Source organism: Quercus suber, unplaced genomic scaffold (genome assembly GCF_002906115.3).
Source record: "Quercus suber isolate HL8 unplaced genomic scaffold, Cork oak 2.0 scaffold_8, whole genome shotgun sequence".
Lineage (NCBI taxonomy): Eukaryota > Viridiplantae > Streptophyta > Magnoliopsida > Fagales > Fagaceae > Quercus > Quercus suber.
In genome coordinates this window covers 435,754-461,109 of record NW_027069474.1, presented here as the reverse complement: position 1 = coordinate 461,109, position 25,356 = coordinate 435,754, and the positions used below count along the sequence as shown (strand labels likewise).

Here is a 25,356-nt window from a genome sequence, read left to right as displayed (position 1 = left end):
TTTTAGATCAAATTAATTTGTTATTGAGATTTTTCTATGTTTAAAAAGGTCAAGATATTGTTAAGATAATTATATTTAAGTTTATTTCAGTTGAGCTTAAGATTAGGGTGTTCACATTTTTATTTTAAGTGTCAAAACAGAAAAAAAAAATAAAATAAAAAATATTATAATAGTTTTTATTTTTTGGTTCAATTCAGGGGTTCAAGCCACCCCTGATTAAACAAGAGGGAAAATGTGGAAAGCAATAGATGAATATTCGATCAAGCTAATCAAGATAGAAATTCACAATCAAAATCATAAATAGGGTTGTTGACAACTGAACGAACAACGAAACTGCTTAAGAAGAATTCAATTGAAAACAGTCACAAGGAGACAAATTAACAAATGTGTGCTTTGGAAAAGAGATGCCATCTGGAAGATTAGTTTTTCATTTTTGTTGCCCCAATAGTCAACATTATCCTTTGTTTCCACTAGATTTCTAGAATATATAAATATATATTTATATTTATATGTTTGCTGATATCTAGAATATGTATTATTTACAGTACAAATCCTGTTTTTTTTCTATAAATAAACAACCAAAATTAAGTAGCCCACGTGGTGATGGATGCGTTAGCCGAATCTATAACCCCTAAAAATAAAAATAAAAAGAGATTAAATTATATAAGAACGTTGTGTAAAACTCATATTTTACATCTCTAATCCTAATATGTCATATCATCTTATCACATATTTAAAAATAAACATAATTGCACCCAATCAATTCTAATACTCATATATAAATTATACTACCAAAAAAAAAAAGGGTTATAGCCGCATTTGAAAAACGCTGCTATAGGTAATAATTTTTTTTTCCCTTCCCAAACACATTTCTGCCCAAAACAAGACCTGTAATTCCTACCACCCCTCAACAGATGCAACCAATTGGAACTAACAAAACAAATTGCCAACACTCAACAATTCCCAACACTACAAAAATAAAGGTCTTATTTTCCTCTCCCTTCATAAAGTCCACATCATACAAAAAGGAGTAAAATTCCATGAAGAATCATTACTATGACATCCAAACAAAACTTTCCACCACAGAAACACATCAATGACCTTCAAAGGTCTCACCCTATAAACCCCAAATTACTATGACATCCAAACAAACCTGAAATCCAACTAAGGGTCATCAATGGGCCGGGTCGGGCCAGCTCGGCCCATTTTTACTTGGCCCATGGGGATGGGTATAATGAGCTATTAACTAGTTAATGAGCCGGGTCGGGCTAGGCCAAAAGAGGAAACCTTAGCCCATGACCCTGCCCATGGGCAATGCTCATTTTGTCTCTAACGAGTTGGTCTATCGGGTTGGGCCTAATGGGTCACCCATGGGCTTGTGTTAACATATTATTTTATTATTTTTATAAGGAAAGAATCAATTTTTTATAAGGAAATAATCAATCTATTTTTTTAAATGAAAGAATTAAAGAATTTAATACTTAATTACAAATTTTTTTACAGTCAAATCTATTTAATTTTTTGTTTTGTTGATGAAAACCTATTTAATTTTTTATTTATTAAGGCTTTAAATAGTTTTTTTTTTTTTTAATAAAAAAATATCAAATTGTTAATTCAAATTTGATAGACTACTAGGAAAATATATATTTAGTAAACTAAATTTAGCATAATTACTTTAGATATCTTAGTAGTTGAGGGAGTTCTCTTAAGAAATTCCTCTATGATATCTTAAGATCAATCCTTCATACACTTCCTATATATTTTTGTTATGAATTATGAGTTATTAGGCTGGGTTAATGGGTTAGGCCAATGGGCTGGGCAACGGGTTGGGCTACTGGGCTAGCCCACCGGGTACCCATGGGCATAAAAACTAGCCCACGGCCTGACCCACTAGGCTAGTGGGCTACCCATGGGCCTCAATAACAACGGGCCGAGCCGCCCATTAGCCCAGTGGGCCGTCGGGTTTCTAGGTCAGGCTGTGGGCCATGGGCTATTTGATGACCCTTAAATCCAACAAAGAATAAATCAATAACCTCCACAGGCATTACCCTGTAAGCCCCAGATAGAGAAAATGCATCAGACCGCGACATTACTTAAATTAATTAGTTCTGAACAAAGATTGATGTTTAATCCATATTAGGTTCAACCCCAAACCTTAAGTTCACATTTAGGTTTAACTTCTCACCTTAACGTTAAGGTTTGTGCCCTCCCAGAAAACTTAAATTTCATAAATTATAACAAGCATTATATCAAATTTCACTTCAATGCTTAGACAAAGTGCTATAGCCCCCCAAACAAGTGGAGCTTTTGAGCTTCCCACTTTGCTGAGCAACAAATCACTACTTGCATCCTATACTACAAAGCCCTTACACAAAAAGCATAGAAAAAGGAAGAAATAACAAAGCAAAGTTGACAATCTAGACATCCATCTGGGCCAGGAAATAAATAAAATCAAAACCAATACATGATGCACACAGCAGCACAAGCCATTATACTAGATGATCTACACATCCCTATGAGAAGAAACCAAATAAGCCCAAAGCATTATGCACCCAACTTCCACAGTTCCTCATAATCCTCAAGCCAAATCATAAACACTAAAGCACTTGAGTATCCAAAAGCCATTCAATAAAAATATATGCACACAAACACATGGCACAAGCTATTAATTTTCACACTTCCACAATCTTTTTAAGTGAACAAATTACAACATTCACTACCTTGTTGTGTACCACAATAATTCATCTTTGCAAGTTTCAATAATGCAACACTGCAAATACAATCAGAAATTTCAGTTAGAAATACCCCACGTGTAACAGGTTAAAATATTCATCTAAATTAGTTTCAAGAACCCTCAGGCATGCAAACAATATACAACATTCACTAGAACACATATTCAAGTGTATTAATATCTACAGATACAAACAAAAGGGATCAAAGGCAGGAAAAAACCACAAATTAACTTTAAATTGAAAAGCTCATGTTGCAACGGATTATTCATAATCAAAAACAAAGATATAATAATTTTTTAACAAATACGAGTTAATTAAGTTTCCACAATTAACTGGCAAGGATCTTAAATAAGGCCGTCATGTCAGCAAAGCAATACAAATGCTTGCCATAGAGTTCCACTTATTGATTATATACATATATATAAGAAATTTTATTGAGAAAAGACTACAATCATGATCAAGGACATAAAGGAGACAAAATAATTACAAAAAAAGAATTATGAGCTCCACTTATTGATATTTTAAAAAAAAATCCTCAAAAATAATAATAAGAAGAAGGCACATCCATTTGACAATAATAGAGGGCCTAGCAATTAAAGGCCCTTCAATGAATCTGTAAAAGTTAGCAGGCTTTAGGTACTATGAATTCTTTGGCAAAAAGGCATTCCAATGCATTCAATTCTCCTTAAGAGGCTCAACAAAACAAATAAGGAGTGTGACAGACATGAACCCTACTCAAAAACAGTCTTCCATGTACCCAAAAATAATTTTTTTTTTTTTTTAAACCACTTCAGACCAAGCCCAAAAATGTATGGGATCTTGGCCCAGTGAGCTCAGTACAATAAATTTGTAGAGAGTGGGTCAAAGAGCTAGACTTTAGTGCATGAATAACAGTTAAAATGGTTTTCATGATGATCAAACAAAAATGAACTGAGTTTATCAAAGAAAGTTTGTCCTCGACACAATCTGAGGAGTTCTGCTCTTGTATATATTAAATGACAATGGTTACAGGAGTTCTTGAGATTACTATAGTGCTTTCTTTCTCCCTTTTTTCCAGCCCCCTTTCTATGGTGGGTTTCTCCTATTATATAGTCTTTTTTAAACGATCTTGGCCTTCCACTTATTGATCATCCAAGCCTATACTTAAGTGTTCGTCCCATCAGACACCCTCTCTGGCGTTCTAGGAGTTGCAGTAACCGAGGTAGCACTGTTCAGAGGTCATTTCCTCATTAATGCGGCCAAGACATTAGTTGTAAGCATTTAATGTGAAGGTGACAATTTCTCCTTGAATTGCTCCTCCACCATGCTCTCATGGCTGGCCCATTATACTCGTCCTTCTTTTTGGAATGCTCTGGGAGGCTGCCTTTGATGGCGTGCCACTCTTCCCTTCTATGATCTTGGTTGACCGAGAACAGGATTGTTCTCGGCGATGTTCCTTGGCAATTTGGGCTTTCTTCGTTCGTCCTCAAACATTCCTTCCTCCTCGGCGTGGGCCTTGGGCTCAGTATAAAATGGGGCGGGGTTGCCAAATTCCTTGGCCTCACATTTAGTTGTAAGTTTCTTTATTTGGCTAAGTAGTTATGGGATGTGATCAATCATAGATTGATGTCTCATTGAAACTTGAAACCACGTTAAGTAGCAACAATGTTAGGACGAAATGACCCGGGATAAAATTATTCAGATGGGCCATAAAGAAATGTCAAAGAGTTGCGGGCATAAACAAAGACATTATAGAAAGGATACTCCTAAGGATTTGGAAAATTCTTTGAATAGTATCAGACGTGGTGGTTTTATGGTCTAAAGGTTTTGAATCTTGTAGTTTCTGCCAGGCCCCATGAGAAGCAAAAATTGCTTTTCACTAACTGGAGAAGTGGTCAATGCAGCACTCTTTTATTGCATTGGATTCTGACTATAATTAGGGACAAAGCCACACAAGGGCCCAATGGAGCCTAGCCCATGAGTTTCAATTTTTTTTTTTTTTTCTCTCTCTATAGGTATATTAGGCCCTAAATCCAATTGGGTCCAAAGAAAACAAACTTTGTCCCCTTCCATTCAAAATCTAACTAGTCAACACTAGAGGTAAAAGATATTCATAATAACTAATAAGGCTGAGTTCTCTCTTTCTTTTTGTCTATTTATTATTTTTTGGGAAACATGCAGCAATCTTATACGTATATTTGAAGGTGTTTTAATAATAACTTATTAAATTGGATTTTTAAAACAACATTCCATATCTTTAGGCTCTTACTGTCTAAAGCTTGCAGGCTGCATAAAGACAAGAAGCTTTGGCTTTAACTAAGGTTCTTGTCACAACACAAAGAAAGAGGAGGTATGTTGGGTGTACCTTAGGTGGCCCTTCCAAAGCATTCGTGCAATATAACCTGGCATTATCAACCAGTTGGCAGTACGTTAGAAATGCATTTGCAAATCTCGTGGGATTTTAATTGTGAATTTACTCTTACAGCTCTTCTACACATGATAATCAATTAGTTAATATTTACTTTAGGTATATTTCATATATTGTTTTATGCTTGCTATGCCTTCAACAACTAATAACCATCAAAATTTTTAAAAATAATAATAAAAAACAGCGAAGTACAATGACACCTATAAGACAATGTTTAAAGTACAATAACTTATAATCAAACTATAAACAAAAACCAGAATCTTCTTTTCTTTTTTCTTTTTTTTTTTAAATCTTAACTCTTCTAAAAAAAAAAAAATCTTAAAAATAATGTATACGTTATAACAGTAAATAAAATGCATCACATACTAACCAGGCCATACTCATTAAAACCCATCAGCCATCACATTTATACACTTCAATAATAATATCCACAGTGCTTTTGTCAAATATCATTTACCCTTTATGTTTAGCATTTAGGATTTAGGACTGTATATTTGTTAAGATATTTGTATAAACAAATATCTTAACAAATGATGCTGTAAATCCATTAAATTGCATAGTTCATTTCACTTACATTTTAGGTAGAATAGGCACAACTCACTTAAGGCACCCTCAAATTGAAAATAGTCCTATTGGCACTCACCTAGGTACATTTGAAATGAAGAAGAGCTTAAGAACAATATTGAAAATAGTCCTAATGATTTATGGAATATTATCTTTTGTGTATTATTGCTTCAATCATAAACTACACGAAAAATAAAGGTAAGTGACTTTTACTAGAATTTAAAAACAAGCCACTTGTCATGCTCATGCGCCCTTACTTTCTAAGTTGTGTAATAATAACTAATAACAAATAATGGATTGGAAAAAGTACCTAATGGTTACTGCTTCAACCAACGACTGAGACTTCTTAGAAGGTGCTGTGTCTCCTGTCTCATATTGCTGCGAAAATTCACATTTTCATTCTCATTAATAATGGAAAACTTGTCACGTCTCTACTTATAAAAGCTATGGATATTGACAGCAATTAAAACAAGAAAGAAATACAATGCACTACACAACAAGGGGGTGGCTTTCCCTCTGCCTAAAAAAGCTTCAACCTTGATAATTGCCGGAATATTTGTTTTAGTACAAACAAGCAACTTTTCTTTCATGGTGTTTAAATGGCAATTTTTTATTCTTTTCAGAATTTAATTTTAGCTTTCACTAGCATCTCTAACTCAAAAAAAGGGTTTTGTTTGTTTTTCTTTTTTTTAGCTGGAGTCAGGGCTTGAATGCCTTTCTAAAGAGATGTAAGAAAAATCAAGGGTCAATAATTCAAAATTTTCTATTATTATTTTTTTCCTATTGACCAACAATCTAAGATTACGAATTAAAATCCAGAGAAATTATTTAAAACCCATAGAAATTTTAAATGCTCACTCACTGAGACTAAAACTAAACTAATAATCTGCCTAAAAGCCAAAAATAAAACCTAGGAAAAGCAATGAAAGACCCAAGTATTAGAAAGAACTAAACACGAAAAAAAACTATCTTTAAAATTCTTACATTTGTAAGAGAGAAAAATATGTTAGGAAAAAAGAGTTTATTGCCAAATCAGGCTCCATTGCAAAGCAACACAAAAAATCTTGCTTCCTGTAGATAGGCAGTAAGTAGCAAATCCAAAATGGCATGAAAAGCAACAGAGGTTGGCTAAAATAATATCTAGAAAAAAAATTAACAAAACAAGACAATATCACAAATGTACAAGTACTACATGAAAGCACAAACCCCCCAGTGGCATTGGCATTCACTTCTCACATGAGAAAACTGAAAATAAAAAAATCGCAGCTACACAGTTTAGAATTTAATTTACAAGATTTAAAAATAAAAAAAAGAATAAACAACAAGACTACTCAAAAGCATTTTTCATTAAGCAACAAAAACAAATCAACCCAGTAAAAGTACTACAAATGCATTACCTCTAGAATTAAAATTTAGATTAAAAAATGATAACAAAGAGAGAATATAAATACACACATATATATGAGAAAATCAACAATCCCAAAGGGTAAATCAAGAAATTAAGGGAGAACTAAGATCAAATGTAAATAAAATCTAAAACACAGTAGCAATATGAATATCCCTATTCAATATAAAAATTTTAAGTCACAAAAACAAGAAATTTACCAACAAGTTGGGTAGTGCTGGAAATATTTAAAACCAGACAAATGGAGCTAGAAATACACACAATCCAAGCACCAATTAGTGTTTACAAAGCGATTTTTAAAATTTTAAACCTAGAATTACACCCATCTAGAAATAGAAGACAGTGCTATTATAGGAGCGAACTAAATCATTCAAAAAAAAACCCTTCTTCATTGCAACAGACGCCGTATAAGAGCTGCTGAGAACCAAAATCAGTAAAGTAAATCGAACAAAGAATAGTATAGTATCATATATGAGGAAACAGTTGATTAGAAGACTTGTAAATGAAAAAGTGGAATCAAGACAATATGAGCAGAGTTTTCTTATAGCTGGAGTCAATACAACCCAAGTTAGAGAATCACAAACCCAAAAAATGAACATCACCAACTTATATAAAAGCATAAGTTAGTGTTCAATATATGAGTCCAGAAAAGCAAAATCTTCATACTAATAAAGACTTGATTGGACATTGACACTATCAGCCCACCCACTTTCTATGACTAGGACAAAAATTGCAATGGAAATTTCAAACCTTAGCCAAGTGAGTCAAGAATTTACAATACACCTGGAAACTATAGCATAAGCAAACCAGTAATAGACGCAAGTATTAGATTGAGCTCAAACAAGACTAAGCTAGGCACATCCAAAAAAAAAAAATCAGTTCCCATAAACAAATCATGATTGAGATATTTAACTTGAACTGAGAATTGCAGTAGTTACAAACAAGCAGAGGAACTACTATATGTCAATAGCATCCAACACATCTAAGATGCATCCATTTAACTTCAACAGCCTAGCTCACACCTGCTGCTTGCCTAATGTTTGGTGAAAATTAGAAAGTGAACAGCTAAAACAACTTTTTGGAAGTTAGGAGTTTACCTGCTCTGAGTATTCAGCAACACTGTCACCATAAGACCTGGCTATTGCCTCTGTTTTCTCTTTGATACCAATATCCAATGGATATAAAAACCTCTACTTTGGTTTCATATGTAATTCATTATATGGTGCTCTTATTGTCAAGGACCCTAACATAATAATGGAGAACGCATGAGAAGCAAGAATAAATATGATTCAATATTATTATTAAAGGAATTTCCTAAGTTAGGTTGAAGAAAATAACTGAATGATACAGATTACATAGGCTACATATAAAAAAGGCGGACAATGGGGGATGTTAATATAATGTTAGATATACTAATACAATGCGCATTGTATTTCTTTGGATCAAAAATAGATAAACTCACCGTATAACACAATCTGCAGTTTTACAATCAAGGGGAAATGCAACGAGTGAAGGAAGGCTTGTATACATTACTAGCAAGTTAAAAACAAGAATAATGTAGAGCACTTGGTTGCAATTAAACCACTGTAATTGATACATAAAAGAATTTGTAATAAACTTACATCTGCCATTTGCAGGCAACACTATCCTATTTAGGATGTAGTATACAAGAAAAAGAATTATAAAAAGTTTACTAAGATATATTGGCACAGAAGGAGCACATCAAGAAATCCTTTTTAATTTCTCATAATCTCATATCAGCAATAATAATAAAAAATTTCCATTATGCACTGCAAGAACAAATAAAAAGTATCAGAACCTTCCAAAAAGGGACCCCATGAACTAGTGCAAACAATATGGTCATAAAGAATGAATGAGCAATTCAGGTAGCTGATTTGATCCAGATATAAACAATTTAACAGTAAAATATCTACACCACTCTGCCCCATATTTCAATTTGTCTTTAGAAAATCATTTTTTTTATTTCATATTATGAAGTCCAAGAGTTTATGAATTAAAAAGAACTCAAGCTCACCCAATAACAGCCTATCTATAAGACCCTTTGAAATTCAAGAGAGAGAGAGATGTTGAGTAAATGTACACTCACCATTCCTAAATAAAGGTTGACCTGTTGGCTTTTTCTCAGCAAAGTATGCTGCAAGTTGAAGGTCACCAAGCTCCACACTACCAGTATTTGCTACTCCGTACAACAAAAATACTGAACATAGGGAGAATGGGAACAAAAATAATCATGAAGTGGCAACTATAACAAGTAGTTAAAGCACGAAGAACATATATCTTAACAAAACCCACTCATGCAAATAAGGTAATTTACATCAGGTACTCCCGAATGAAGGACATACCAATTCTTTTCCAGACAGCCAAAAATTGAGCAGAGTGTTTGCTCCCAAATGAAAACAACTGATCCAATGTCAACGAACATTCACTAAGAGTTAGTATCTATCTATTAACTACTGCCAGAAACATGAGAATTCATCCGCAAAAAAAGAAATAGGACTAGATTCATTTTTACATATAAAAACGGTGATTCATCAACGAATAAGCCAGAAAAAACCCTAAATGTGAGAAGAAGAGTCAAATAGATTAGTACATAGCAAATGAAGAATGTGAAACGAAGGCATATTTTCGTAAGTAAGTACCTGGAAAAAACGACGGCATCGAGGTTGTTGAGGATCCAGATGGCTCTGATGCTGCAACCACCGTTGCCGCCGCAACCGCCATGGTGATCTGAGGATTAGAGAGAGATTTCGAGGTTAAGAGAGTTGATTCGGGGATGGAGAAGACCACCATAGTGGTGGTGCTGGTGATCGGAGTGAGAGAAAGTGACGGGTTCGGCCATGGTGAGGAGGATTGGTGGTAGAGAGGGGTGGGTTGAAGGTGAGGGTTTGGGAGTCAAAGGGAGAGAGTGAGAGAGAAGGTGAGAGATCGGGTTGGAGATCAAAGAGTAGTTTAGGGTTTTTTTTTTTTTTTTTTACCAAACCTGTAGCCGCATTTAAACAAAATCAAACGCAGCTCTATAAGTGATGAAGCTGCTTTTTTTTTTTTTTTTTTACCAAACCTGTAGCCGCATTTAAACAAAATCAAACGCAGCTCTATAAGTGATGAAGCTGCATTTATTAGATGCAGCTTTAGGATATATTAAAAAAAGAAAAAAAAAATCCTCAGATGGGTCTAGAGCTGAGTTTTTTAAAATGCACCTTTAGTCCTACCTAACTAAACGCAGCTTCAACGTCACAAAACGCGGCTACAAAGTTGGTCTATACCCGTGTTTAGTAAACACAGCTATACATCCAATGGTGGAGCTGCGTTTTTGTAAAACGCAGCTCAAACAGTACCCTGAAGTTGCGTTTTTGGAAAATGCAGCGCCAAAGCACGTTTTTTGTAGTGAAATTCAACCAAATTGAGAATTTATTAAGATTTTATTAGGTGTGGTAAGATGTAAATGTATGTAACAAATTTACTTTATGAAACACCCTTGTCAGTTGCCCCCAACTCCATGGCTTCGTTAGTTTTAGCTAACGAGTCATGGAGTGTAAATTGTGGCTTTTCTTTTATTATTTATCCTTTGGAGAAATAAAGGCATTCATTAATGGCTCCTTGAGCAGTTTTCATTAAATGCTTAAACACATGGCATAGGCTGGTTGGCCTCATTTCTGAACAAAAGCATCACTTCGTTCTCCGCGCTCTTTCATCCTATAAATAGCTCATCACCTCCTCTCATTTCTCCTTATTTCATCTTTGCGAATCTAAAGGAGAGTTGTCATTTCATCACCTTCGTTGTCGTCATCTTGCAGATCCTGTCACCTTCATTGCCGTCAACTTGTAGATCTCGTCAGGTTATGAGCCCAAGAAGGGCTTATCCTGGTCGTCAAAAAGAGAACCGTCCGCCCATTTTCCTGATGACGAAGAGAAAAATTATGACGAAGAGGAAGTAGAGGAAGGAGAGGGAGGAGAGGATGACGAACACGACGAGGGAGAAAGGGGCGGAGTGGAAGAGGAGGAGTGTGAGGAAGAAAATGACGAGGACGAGGGTGAGGATGATGAGAGTGCTCTTGAGGGAGGAAACCCACAAAGCCCAGGGGACGGTTCGACCCGTCCCTTTATCCTTCCTGCGATATGGACCGTCAACAATTTTAAGCCAACGATGACGATTAACATTTTTAAGAACTTACGAGATCATTACCAAATCCCTGAGAATATCTCAATCCGTCTACCCAAGAAGTTTGGGAAGTGCTACACTGGGAAGACCACGGACATTGGTATGTATGACACCATGTTCACGGTGGGATTGAGATTTTCATTGACGGAACTACACTGTCAGTTGGCCAATTTCCTAGGCTTATCCGTCAACCAAATTGCTCCTAATGCTTGGAGGATATTCATAGGAGCTAAAGTCATTTGGGGTCGGCTTACTCTCGACAAGTTCTTTTGGTGCTACCGACCCCAACACATCTCCTTGTCTCAAGGGATATATCACTTTGCAACGAGGAAGAAGTCACTTAGGCTAGTGTCGAACATGCCTGACTCTAATAGAAATTGGAAGAGTAGGTACTTTTTTGTCCAAGGGACGGACTAGGTATGCTGATGGGAGGAGTGGGTTACTATGCCTCACGGCTTTGACAATACTTGGAGTATTGTCAAAGATTCAGGTTTAGTACCATCTGCATTCTCACTTTTTCTTTGTTTATTTTTTAAGTATTTGACGTTGCCTGCTCCTATCTTTTTTCAGCTAGTGCCCGTCCGTGTAAAACTGACGAGTAGGAGGCTTTTATCCGTCAGGTTATTGACATCCCTTTCGATGAACGAAGGTGCAAGGGTCTCATTACCCTCAACACGTTGCACGCCTACTGTGGTGGTCTTAAACCGACACCTGCAACTTGTAGATTGAACGCTTACTCCCGTCGATGTAAGTTCTTACTTCTTGGCTTTTTCTTTCGTCTGCTTCACACTTACATCTACTTATCTAATGTTTGTCTTGTATCTTTTGCAGAAATTGAGGCAGGTAGGCAATGAGCTTTAGTAAGGGCGTCAACCACGACACGCAAGCAGAAGGAGGGAGCCTCGACATTGGCTCCCAAGGTCGTTACTAAAGGGACGTCGAAGCGAAAGAGTGGAAGGAAGGACGACCATCCGCTCAAGAAGGGACTAGGCACCCCCGCTGGCAATAAGCAATCGTCGCCCCCTAAACCAACCATAAAGTTGGCAAAGGGTTGATGAAGAGAAAGGTCTCGTCGCTTAGGGAGCCGATCATCGTCTGCTTACACATAAGGAGCATGTCGTCGAGATGGTTGAGTCAATCATCAAGAAGAAGGATCTAGATCCATATGCTGAGCAAAAGACTGAGGCCCTAGGGGAGTAGGGTCTCTTTAACCTTTCTAGGGTATGCTTCTTTCCTCAGACTTCGTCCCATTTTTTGTTTACTCTTTTGCTGACAGTTTGTTTTGATCTTAGGCATTGGTGCACATGAAGGCGCTTCAAGACAGGTGCATCGCTAGCGAAGGGGTGATCCGACAATTTCGCAAGTACCAGGAGATTGAAAAAAAGGAGTGAGCTTGGTACTCGGAGGCTATCCATACTCTTAACCAGGAGCTTACGGCTAAAACTAAAGTGCTTGCAAGAAAAGACTTGTCAGCTAAAGGAAACAAAGAAGGCGAAGACCAATTTGGCGATGGAATTGGCCTCTCTTCGTGAATAGATGGAGAGGGCGAAGGTCGACGTCGTGGCGGAGTTCAAGGCTACCCAACCCTTCATCGATGCATGCGTCATTTACTACGGTGACGGGTTTAAGGATTGCCTAAAGCAGGTTGGGTTCGTCTACCCAAACCTTAACCTATCCAAGGTTTCTCTTAACGACCTTCTATCGACAACCCATGTGGCTGGTGACACTGTCGACAAGGAGTCTGATGACTCTGCTTATATAGAGAAGCAGATTCCTATAGATGATGGTCTAGTCATTGCTCAACCTATTCCTAATGGTGTCGTCACCCTCTTAGTCCCGTCTACTAAAACCCTCCTACCAAAGACGCTAAGAACCCGTCTATTTTAGATGCTCCTTTTGCCTAGTCTTTTTGTAATTTTTAACTTTCATGTACTCTATTTTATTTTCAGACAATAGTAAGTGCCCTCTTGTTTTTGGGCTTTATTGTAAACATTAATATTTTGTTATTGCATCCATCGCTTTTTAGTCTTGCTATTTCAAGTATGCTTTTTTGCCATGTTCTGGTTTCTTATTTTGAGATATGTGTTTGTCAGTCCACCTTTGGACTAGCATACATGTTAGGATGTACCTGTCCCCTAAAGGACTTGGTGAATAATTAGGATGAACCCGTCCACTTGTAGACTAGATAATAAGCTCGTCCACTTGTGGATTTGATAATTTCAAAGCATCCTCATGGGATGAACTCGTCCACTTGTGGACTTAAAAATTTCAAGGCATCCCTATGGGATGAACTCGCCCACTTATGGACCTAATAATGAACTCGTCCGCTTGTAGACTTAATAATTTCAAGGCATCCCTATGTGATGAACTCGTCCACTTGTGGACTTAATAATGAACTCATTCACTTGTGGACTTCATAATTTTAAGGCATCCCCATAAGATGAACTTGTCCACTTATGGACCTAATAATGAACTCATCCAGTTATGGACTTAATAATTTCAAGGCATCCCTATGGGATGAACTCGTCCACTTGTGGACTTAATAATTTCAAGGCATCCCCATGGGATGAACTTTTCCACTTATAGACCTAATAATGAATTCATCCCCTTGTGGACTTAATCACAGGTGTAATTTTGTAAAGACATATACATACACAGGTCATATCTGAATAACTCCTCTCATTGTGATAAATACGTGAATAAAAAATTGTTCTTAAATGAATAAAAAGTTGCCCTTTGGGCTTAAAAAGTACTGTAGATAATAAAAATTAACTAAAAGTAAACTGGAAATGAGAAGTGTTGTTCTTTGTGTCGTCATTTACTAGTAGTATCTTTTTAGGTGCTCTGTGTTTCATGGGTGGTGCAACTTTTACCCGTCTAGCGTTTCCAGGTGATAGTTACCTTTCTATTGCCATGAAGTGATTCTGTAGGATCCTTCCCAATTAGGTCCCATCTTTCCCTAGGAGGGATCTGTCAAGGCGCCCATGACCTTCCTTAGGATGAGGTCTCCGACTTGAAATTTTCTACGTCTAACTCTGGAATTGTAATGCTTGGCCATGAGATCCTAGTACTGCGCTAACCTTTGTTCGGTTATTGCTCTTACTTCATCTACTAGGTCAAGTTGTTGGCGCATGGTTTCATCATTCCTATTCTCATCATAGTTCTCCACTCTGTAGCTTGTGAGTCCGACCTCAACTACAGAGTATGCTTGGCAACTCTTCTGACCATATACCTTTTGCCCCCTCAAGCCGAGTCTTGATGATCTTGTGCAAAGATCGGTTTGTGACCTCAACTTGTCCGTTGGCCTGGGGGTGGGTGGATGGGTGAGGAGTAGTAATTCTTAATTCCCAATTGTGAGCAAAAATCTCTGAAGGAGTCGTTGTCGAATTACTTTCCATTATCTGATACCAAGACTTTAAGGATCCCGTACCTATAGATGATGTTTCTTTAGATGAAATTTCGTACGTTTTTCTCTGTGATGATGGCCAATGCTTCAGCTTCCACCCATTTGGTAAAGTAGTCTATGCCGATCAATAGAAACTTCAGTTGTCTTATCACTATTAAGAATAGGCCCATGATGTCTAATCCCTATTAAGCAAAAGGCCATGGAGCCATCATTGGAGTAAGCTCTTCTACTGGCTATATAATGACGTTGCTGAACCTTTGACATTTGTCGCAAACTTTGACATAGGCTTAGGCATCCTTCTGTATGATAAGCCAATAGTATCCAGTCCGGATTAGCTTGTGTAGCAGTGACCTTGACCCTGAATGGTTCCCACAGATCCCTTTATGGACTTCTCTCATGACATAATTTGCTTTCTTGGGGCTTAAGCATCTTAGGTGTGGCAGGAGAAGCCTCTTTTATACAAGACATCTTTTTTCAGGACGAATTGTGTCGCTTGAACCTTCAGCTTCTTACGGCCTCCTTACCATCAAGTAGTGCCCCATCTTTTAAATAAGAAATTATTGGTGTGGTCCAGTTGCTTCCTGAGTCTATTTCTTGCACACCGACATTGTTTATCAAAGGTGAAAGCTGAACAAAAGAAAGTAGCTTACTGGAGATGAGCATGTGTACTGCTAATGCGGCTTTGGCAAGTCGGTCAGCTTGTTTGTTCTCTTCCCTAGGGATTTGAACAAACTTGGCCTAAAACTCGTCCACCTGTTTCCTTACTTGCTCTAGGTATTTCTTCATTCTTTCCTATTTGCATTCGTAGTCACCATTCACTTGACTTGTGACCACTTAAGAATTGCAGTACACAACCATACTCGTGGCCCCTACGGCTTTGGCAAGATCCAGTCTTGCCACTAGAGCATCATACTCTGCTCCATTGTTGGTCATAGAGAAGTCGAGACGAACCATACATTCGATCTCGTCCCCATCTGGAGAATAAAGAACTATTCTTGCTCCACTAGCATGCCTGTTAGATGATTCGTCCATGTGAATACTCCATTAAGGATGCTCTTCTGCCCCTTGGCCTTCCATGTTAGTGAATTTTGTAATGAAGTTTACGGGCTGTGGTAACTAAAGCGAAGGCAAGCTTCTCTATCAATGGGTACCTCTCCTTGACTAAGGCCGCACTGACGGCAGCCAGGGAGACAGCCAAATAAAGAAATAGGTCTTCCCCTAGCTAGGAAGGACTTAGCAATGGTAGGGAGGAGATGTATGCTCTTAGATCATCAAAAGCTTATTGGCATTCGGCCATCCACTCGAAGGACTTCTTTAGCATGTGAAAGAAAGGTAGACACTTGTCCGTCACCCTTGAAACGAACTTGTTCAGCGCAGCTACCTTGCCGTTGAAGCATTGCACTTCTTTTGTGTTCCTTGGTGGTGCCATCTTCATTATGGTCCGGATCTTGTCTGAGTTGATTTAGATACCTCTCTGAGAAACAATGAACCCTAAGAATTTTCCAATCGTCATCCCAAATGTGCATTTGCTTGGATTAAGCTTTATGTTGTAAAAGTAGAGCGTGTCAAAGGTCTCCTTGAGGTCGTCTAAATGATCATCCTCCCTTCAGCTTTTCACTAGCATGTCGTCCACGTAAACTTAGACATTTCTTCCAATTTGATGTGCAAACATTTTGTTCATGAGCCTCTGATACGTTGCGCTTGCGTTCTTAAGACCGAATGACATCATCTTATAGTAGAAAAGGCCTTGGTTGGTGACGAACGAATTTTTCTCCTAATCAGCTTCGTCTAATTTGATATGGTTGTAACCAGAAAATGCATCCATGAAGCTCAATAACTGATGTCTTGCTGTCGAGTCTACCAAGATGTCAACCCGCAGGAGGGAGTAGCTATTGCCTTGTTCAAGTCCATGAAGTCTACACACATCCTCCATTTTTCATTGGCTTTTTTAACCATCACTACATTAGCCAACCAGTCGGGGTAGTACACCTCCCTAATGAATTCTGCATCTTGTAGTTTGCGGACTTCTTTTGCTATAACTAAGTTTTGTGCTTGAATGAACACTCGTTTCTTCTGATGGATAGGAGGAAAAGAGGGTGACACATTCAACCTGTGCACCATGATTGAAGGGTCGATCTTGAGCATGTCTTCATGACTCCAAGCTAAGACGTCTTGGTTTTCTCTTAGGAATGTCATGAGTGCTTAACAAACTGGCAGACTAGCGAGGGTGCCGATCCTAGTCATTCGCTCTAGCCTAGAGCTATCGAAAAGTATTTCCTCCAATCCTTCAACGGGCTCTGCGACCGCCCTCTATTCTTCAATGCTCATGGTCTGCAAATGGTCATCCATGACCAACATTGCTATGTAACACTTGCATTCTGCCACTTGGTCCCCACATACCTCTCCTACACTATACTTGGTGGGGAATTTGATCATTAGGTGATAGTTTGAAGTCACGGCCTTCCATGAGTTGAGGGTAGGTCGACCCAATATGGCATTGTAGGCAGATGAACAGTCGACAACAAGGAATGTAACATCCTTAGTAATTTGCTGAGGGTAGTCACTGACCATTACAGGTAATGTGACCGTGCCGAGGGGGTATACCTTTGTTCCTCCAAATCCAACGAGCGACATGTTGGCTGGTATGAGTCACTTTCTCTCGATCCTTATCTGCTGGAATGTTAGGTAGTAAAGGATATCAGCAAAGTTTCCATTATCAACTAGGACCCGACGAGTGTTGTAGTCCTCTACCCGAATACTAACAACGAGTGCATCATCGTGTGGGTGGTGGAAACGTCGAGCGTCTTCTTTCGAGAATCCAATTATAGGGTTGTGGACTGATGCCATCTTTGGGACGAAACTTGTCAACTGGACGTTCTGAACCATCCTAAGGTAAGTCTTACAGGCCTTCTTGGATGAACCAAAAGCCGTGGTACCCCCTATAATCATCCTTATGTCCCTTATAGGTGGCTTGGGGCACTCGTTATCCCTTCTAGTAACCTGCTCCTGTGGTAGATCTACCCTTTCTTTGTTGACAAATCGTTGTAGTTTCCCTTGTCTAATAAAGGCTTCAATCTGCTATTTCAAGTCATAGCATTCATATGTGTCGTGACCATGGTTCCGATGAAAACGGCAATACTTGTCTTTGTACCTCTTACTGGGATCTCCCTTCAACTTGCTAAGCCACGTCAAGGCTGCATCATCCTTGATCTGCATCAGGACTTGATTGATAGGGGTAGTTAATGGGGTGAAGTTTGCGAATCTTCCAATGTGGGGCTTGGAGCGCCTATCCTCCCGTCGATCTCCGGTTCTAGTCATCTTCCATCCCCTATCCTATCACGTCTCTTCTTGCCTTTCCCTCTTCTTCGATTTCTCCTCTTAAGCTAGTCCGCGTCTTCGGCGTTCATGTACTTAGTAGCTCGATAAAGCACGTCTAACTTGGTCTTCAGGTCGTTTTTGTATAAAGAGAATAGAAACTTCCCCTTTCGTAATCCATTGATGAATGCAGCAACAAGTATCTTGTCATCAGTTTCATCTATCGAGAAGACTTCCTTATTGAAACGGGTTATGTAGAATCTTAGTGTCTCATCCTCCCGTTGCTTGATGCTCATCAGGCACGCAATTGGCTTCTTATACTTGTGCCCCCCAATAAAGTGCGAGGCAAACTATGCGCCCAACTCCTTGAAGGTACTGATGAAGTTGGGCGTCAACCTGCTAAACCATACCCTTGTAGGACCCTTCAACATAGTCAGGAAGGCTCAACACATGATCTCATCTACCACGCCTTGCAAGTGCATAATGGTTTTGAATGACTCTAGGTGATCTAAGGGATCCTTTGACCCGTCGTAGGCTTCTACCTGTGGCATATGAAACTTTAGCAGAAAGGGGAACGAAGTGATGGGTGCACTAAAAGGCGAGTCCGTTTGATGGACTAACTCGTCAAGGTCTCTTGACACCCGTCCTTTGAGGGCGTTCATCATGAAGACCATCCACTCCATCATCATCTGCATCTCTGTGACTATGTGTGGTGGTGCTGTTTCTGCAACGGATGGATGGCTGGTATCTTGTCGCTCTTGTCTGCTATGAGCATTACTGCCTTCTGGTCCTTCTCAATCCCTCCTTTCTACACTGATGCCCTCTTGCCCTTCTCCGTGATTGTTAGGCCAAGCATCCCTTCGGCGCAGCAGTTCCTCTAGTTCGTGCTTTTGCTTAGTAAGGTATTCCATAGCCACAACTAGGGTCTATACCTGTCTTTCAAGGACAGTAATACGTGGTTCTTCTTCGATATGGTTATTGGTTGTCATCAAGCGAATGAATACCATACAACTCTTTTTGTAGGAAATGGTAATATGGTTGTTACTGTTTTACATTTTCACAGACGGCGCCAACTGATGATGCCAAAAATTGTCAATGAGCTATACGGTCCTCACGTGCTCTAAACAGAACCTGTGAAATAGAAACAAAGAAGACTTTGCAGAGAGTACCAGTGTGGTACCAGCCAAATACCCTCCGAAGGTTAAGTTGGAGAACTTTCACAACTCTAGAGTATCAGAGCCAGGGTAAATTATGTGTACCTCAATTTATGAGGGCTTTGGAGTTTTTATAGTGGTGTAGAGCTGACATTCATTTCTTAGCGGAGAGGCTTTTTTCCTTGTAGGGAAGATCCTCATTAATGCATATATTTTGCAGGATCCTTTCCTTATAAGGATTCCCTTAACTAGGTTTAACCATGGGTTACAAGATATTTCCTTGCATAGATGTTCATAAAGGCCAAGCAAAGCCACCTGAACCCATTGTGTTCTTTTATTCCCTTTAGCTTCTTTATTCCCTTCGTCCTCTTTCTTACCATCGACCTCTCATTCCATCATTTCATGTAGATGTCGTCGGGTATTGAAGTGGAGTCATCGGCCAATCGCATTGTCGCTTTCGTACTTCCGTATATGCATGTGAAGCTGACGGGCTAAATGGAGCCATCGGCTTCCTCGTATGTAACAAGGTTACTTTCTAAAAACGCCCTTGTCATCCAGCATTGAAATGGTTTCCTCCTCAACTCAGTTGGATTAAAATAAATTTCGATGTTGCTATTAGACCTCATGCCACTATTACTGCTGCTATTAGGAGAAATGAATTTGTTAGGTTCTAAAAATTTAGGAATTTGTGTATTTAGAACTCTAATGTGTAATGTTGGCAAATAATGATCAAAACAATATGTTTAGTCTTGTTTAGACTTGCTCAAAGTTATATATTTTATGTAAAGTTGGAATCGAGAGGCTGCAGATGCATTGGTGCATTTCGGCCTAGCTCGATCGATCGAGTCGATCGATCGAAAGAAAGACTCGATCGATCGAATCTCGGGCAGAATGTTTTTCTGCAGAATTTTTCAACTCAACCCTAACTCATTAAAAGATTTAGGTTTTCTGTTTTTACCCTAGGTATAAAAGGCAAAACCCAGCCACATTTTAGAGTCGCTCCTGTTCTGTTGTTGCTCATACTTTTCTATTTTGTGTAAATCTCTTGTGAGATCTAGAGGAGCTTTCCTTTACACAAAGTTTAGGGTTTTCAAAGTAGAGATAGTATCAACATCTTGATGATCAACTCGGTTGCTACCATTGGAGCTTAAAGAATAACAAGCATGGGTGCTTGTAGCTGATTGAAGAATCCAAGAAAGAAGGAGTCCGTGGATTCGGAGCTTGCACGTGGTTGTGTCAGTAAGTTCTACTGGTGAGTAGCATTAGGAAGTCAGCGGGGAGCTTGTAAGTCCTTTTGTATGAACTTCGATTCTTTCGCATAGTGGATTCAGGTTTACCTTGAGTATAGCTAGGTCAAATCCTTCCCTGGTTTTTACCGTGTGGTTTCTTGGGTGATCATAAAATTATCTTTTATATTTCCGCTGCTTTATATTCTTGATATGATTGTATGTTTGTGATAACCTAGACCTGCATAATTTGACTAAGTTAATCACTTGGCTAATTAACTAGGTTAATCTGATTGGTTTAAGGGGTCTAAAACTGTTCAGAATTTAAAGATGTCTTATTTGCTCATTCAAGTCTCTTCCCTCCTTATGATCAGACTCTTGGTGAAATTAATACAAGTTGCTTTCCAAGCCATCAAGCTTGTAGTCTACAACAAGTACTTATATGTTCTCTTTGAAGGTGATTCCAAAGGAATTATTAAGGCTTTACAGAAAATCAACTCATCTACTCGGTTCCTTACATCATTTCTCTTAGATGTCATAGTTGTTCATAGTTCTCTCTTTTGTTTAGTTTTTTCTTTTGTTTCTAGGGATGCTAATTTCCTTTTCCACAAATAGGCTCGTTAGCTTGCTTTTTGTATTTGGGATTGTACCATTTCCATCTCTTTTCTTCCCCCTAGGGTTTTTTTTTTCCTAAAAATATTGAGATGAGTTAAGTCCTTCCTTTTGCTCTCTTTCTATATATTTATCATTATTCATCAACCAAAAAAAAAAAGTCATAACTTTTATATATAAAAATAATATTTTTTTTAAAAGAACTTATTTTTATAATTTTTTATGACTATACATGTAGGGATAAGGGGCCCAAGAATATGTGTTAGGTCTTGGACATTGTCTAAGGACGCTTAGTGGTCTGAGGATAGATAAACAGTAATGAAAATATAAGACTCATAATTCCACGAGCAAGTTACGAGTGAGAAGGCCAAGGAGGAGTAACCGTATTAAGGTTGAATTCAGCTAATGAAAAAGATCAAATGTGACTAAATCCATATTATTTTGTATTGACTTTTTACTTAATGCCCAAGATGTATTCATGCTTACACAGTTTCGCTTCCATGTTTAATAGATTTAAATAGCTAAGAACGTGTACAACAACAACAACAAAAAACCGTGTACGACAACTAATTAACTTTTTGGTGCAATCAAAGTGTTTGCTTAAATAAATAAATAAATAATTTTTGAGTAATGCTAGAAATACAAATATTTTTACAAAAAATTTTACAAATTGTTGATGTGGTGAGTAGTTATTAGTAAATGAAAAAGTGATGTTAACGATGGGCTTAAATGAAAACCAATAAAAGGTTGGTCATATCAACAGTTTGTAAAAATGTTATAAAATAGTTTATGACGATTGTATTACTTATAATTTTTTTTCCTAAAAAAAAAATGTCTCGATCACTAGGAACTTTGATTATATCTAGTCAAAGGAATGCGGAGTAGTTGTTTGCCAAATCCCAAATTTTTTGAGTGTGGTGATTTTTCTGTTATAGAAGAATTTTACAATAATGTCAAAGTCAATGATGTTTTATTAAACTATTGATAAAATTAATAATGCTATATTATTAAAGTACACACAAATAAGATGTGATTCTCAATCCATTGTATTAACCTCAATAATGATCAGCTAATAAGTAAATTTTGCTTTCAAACCTTGTGGAGGTGGAGAACAGCACCAAACAATTTGGCAAGTCAGCATAATCAGTACTTTAGAAAGCAAATATTAACAAGAAAGCCTTGTAGATTAGGTGTTTTACACATGCTAGCTTCTACATCCAGAGTTCAAACCTCCTCTCTTATTCATTGAATCATAAAAAATAAAAAGAAACAAATATTACCTTTATGGAAAAAGTTTTCCCCTAATTTAGAAGAATTTTACTCCAATCCACTACATGACTATTAAAAAGACCACATTTATGTGTAGTTTTAATCATATAACATTTTTAATAAATTATATAACTTGTTTTAATAATACACATGTTCCATGGATATTCTTACCTTTATATTGTGCAGGAAGCAAAAATTAAATACATAAACTAATCATTGTCAAGTTCAACACTATTACAAATGGGTGGAGCTTGTGTCCAGTGGCCGGTGCCACCGGACACAAGCCGAACCCATTACAAATATACTCTGGCATCCAAAATTTCACATCCTATAAGAAATTAAGAATGTCTTTCAATTAGCCTAGACCAAAAAGGAGACTTATTGTTTTTGAGCAACAAACAGTTAAACCGCACTGGTGAATAATACAGTACCATTCAGGAGTTCTAATTTCTAACTACCTTTGAGCAGAATTCAAATGAACACAGTAATTACAAGGAGACAAACAAATGTGTGCTTTGAAAAGGGATGCCATCAGGAAGATTACTTTTCATTTCGTTGCCCCAACAGTCAATAGATATATTGTTCTTTGCTTCCATTAGATTTCTAGAATAAGTGTATATGGTCTAGTTAACGGGTGCTTTTAAAGTATTTGTCAATGAACCATTTTAAGAAAATTTTAATACAACTTTTATGAAAAATATAAAAAGTTGTCAAAATTTTAATTACTTTTTTCTTTTTCCATAAAAAGTTTGAAAAAAATATTTTCTAACCTAATGTTAGTTAACTTCTTTTTTTGGTACTATCTAGAATATGTATTTGTACAATGTGCCTCCCCCGAGACCATCTGGACATTGGGCCCAAACTCTGCAAATGAGCCCATGGTTGCTAACTCCCTCGTTAGAAGCTGGGCTTAAGGGCCACCAAATTAGCCGGGCACGAGTCAAGGGGGTAAGGTACGGTCTCGTGGGGCCCAAGCACATTTGGGCCTAAAGTTCCAACGCAACAGTGCGGCCCATTGCCTCAATCTAGGCCCACATGAACTGCAGGCCCAGGTGTTTTCACCTAATCCTTACTCAGGGACCTTTACCGAACAATGAAATAGGAATAACGTCCGAACATACCATCATTTGCATACCCAGAAGTGCCCAAAAGCACCGCCCCCAAGCAAGATTTTTGGAGTAGGAATCAAGTTCCAAGGCCACTTTCACCATATCCCACTGCCACCTAACTATCCATTTATGGTCGATAATATTGGACCTCCTATTGCACTAACCATGGAGGTGATCATAGCCTCTCCACTAACTTGGGGGTATAAATATGAAAAATGAAAGAGAAAAAGGGGTTGGAAAAAGTTGGAAGAAAAGAGAGAAAAAAAAAAAAAAGTAGAAGGGAGTGAAGGAAGAGGGCAATAACGTAGAGAGAGAAAAGAGAGAAAAAAAAAAAGAGTAGAAGGGAGTGAAGGAAGAAGGCAATAACGTAGAGAGAGAAAAGTGATCTCATTGAGTCTCTGCGTCAAGAATGACCCAAGGTAGGAAATCCAAACCCACCACACAAATAGATTGTGAGCCCAAGTGAGATTTCAGCCTGACAGCCTCATTTTTGGCCCGCACAACTGGCGCCGTCTGTGGGAATCTCCTACAAAGCCGTGGTTCAGACAAGACTCATACGCGAGAGGATGTCCAGGAGACATTCTGGGAGTGATGCCAAAAGTGGTTCAATGGGATCTTCTTGAGGATCCTCCTATCGAGAATGGAGGCAAAACAGGCGCGAAGATAGGAATCATGAACGAGAGGAAGAGAGGTCCGGCCTCAGAGAAGGGTCGTACCAAACACAGCGAATGGTATCTGTTGCTTCAGGGCATAGGCAACTCGACAAAAGGGATGAAGAGCTTAAGTGGCTGCGTAGGTTGGTGAGAGATCTAGAGTTAGAAGCAGAGAACAAGCACTGTAGAGGGGATCGAGAGAAAGAAGATCCAATAACCATGAAGATCGTCACGAGACGAGATCCAATAAATCCAGACCCAACCACCGCCGAGAATGATCCCATTCATGGCAATCTCGTCGGCAAAGGGAACGTTCGCATTCGCAGGAATCCCATCAACGTCGAGACCATTCGCGGTCATGGGAATATGCAGACTGAGGTTCAAATTCCCCAGAAGAGTAACGGCCCCATAATGCGGCCATGGATACGATGAGTCGTGCATTACGAAAAGCTGCTAGGTCTCCATTTTCAGCTGGCATCAAGCAGGCCCCAATGCCGGATAGATTCACGCGCCCTCTATTAAACTCTTACGATGGGAAATCTGACCTGGTAGAGCACGTCAGTCACTATATCCAGATGATGTCTCTGCATACCCACAATGACGCACTGATGTGTAAGGTTTTTCCCTTAAGCCTTGGCCCTACCGCTCTGAGGTGGTTTAATGGGTTACAGAAAGGCTCCATCCACAACTTCGCCAAGCTGATACAAAAGTTCGGAATCCAGTTTGTAACTTGTAGCCGGGTGCCACAACCGATAGACGCATTGCTGTCCATGAAAATGAGGGTAAAGGAAACCCTTCGTAATTATGCTGGCCGGTACTGGAAGCTTTACAACGAGATTGGTGAGGGGAATGAGAAGATTGCCACGAGCACTTTTAGAATAAGATTGCCCAAGGATTCCGGGCAGAGAGAATCACTAACTAAGAAGCCTCCCGAGGATATGAGGCAGCTGATGAGGCATGTTGAAGAATACAAACGGCTAGAAGATGACTAGCTGCAAAACAAAGGCAAAGCACCAATGGTAAGTCGTCCTCAGCAGGGTGGCTTTCAACTAAGGAACCGAGGAGATTTGAGGATTCAAGAGCTAGAAGCGCCAGTAGGGGAGGTAAATGTGACGTTTAAGGAGCCAGTGCATAGGATTATTGACAAGATTAAACACGAGCCATACTTTAGGTGGCCGAACAGGATGGCTGGTGACCCCTCTAGTAGGAATTAGAACTTGTACTACACTTACCATAAAGATAAAGGTCATACTACAGAGCAGTGCCGAGTATTGTGAGACCATCTCGGACAACTAGCTAAGGCAGGGCACTTAAAGGAATTTGC

General features: G+C 38.5%; 1 protein-coding gene and 1 long non-coding RNA gene across 6 annotated transcripts; one reads left to right on the top strand and one right to left on the bottom strand.

Moving 5' to 3' along the window:
• Positions 1–392: 392 nt before the first annotated feature.
• Positions 393–10,150, bottom strand: LOC112036573 (uncharacterized). Of its 5 annotated transcripts, none has more exons than XR_010629698.1 (8): positions 9,769–10,150; positions 9,472–9,529; positions 9,216–9,326; positions 8,206–8,351; positions 6,014–6,081; positions 4,981–5,113; positions 2,721–2,770; positions 393–631 (listed from the first exon to the last, which is right to left on the bottom strand). It is a non-coding gene; the product is annotated as an uncharacterized LOC112036573 (long non-coding RNA). The 5 variants fall into 5 exon arrangements; XR_010629695.1 differs by having other exon boundaries at positions 5,077–5,113; positions 9,769–10,147; XR_010629696.1 differs by having other exon boundaries at positions 393–622; positions 5,077–5,113; positions 9,769–10,147.
• Positions 10,151–24,460: 14,310 nt separating this feature from the next.
• LOC112036568 (uncharacterized) lies at positions 24,461–25,024 on the top strand. The gene has a single exon (XM_024069413.1). It carries the CDS (start codon positions 24,461–24,463, stop codon positions 25,022–25,024), a length of 564 nt encoding a protein of 187 aa, XP_023925181.1.
• Positions 25,025–25,356: the final 332 nt, after the last annotated feature.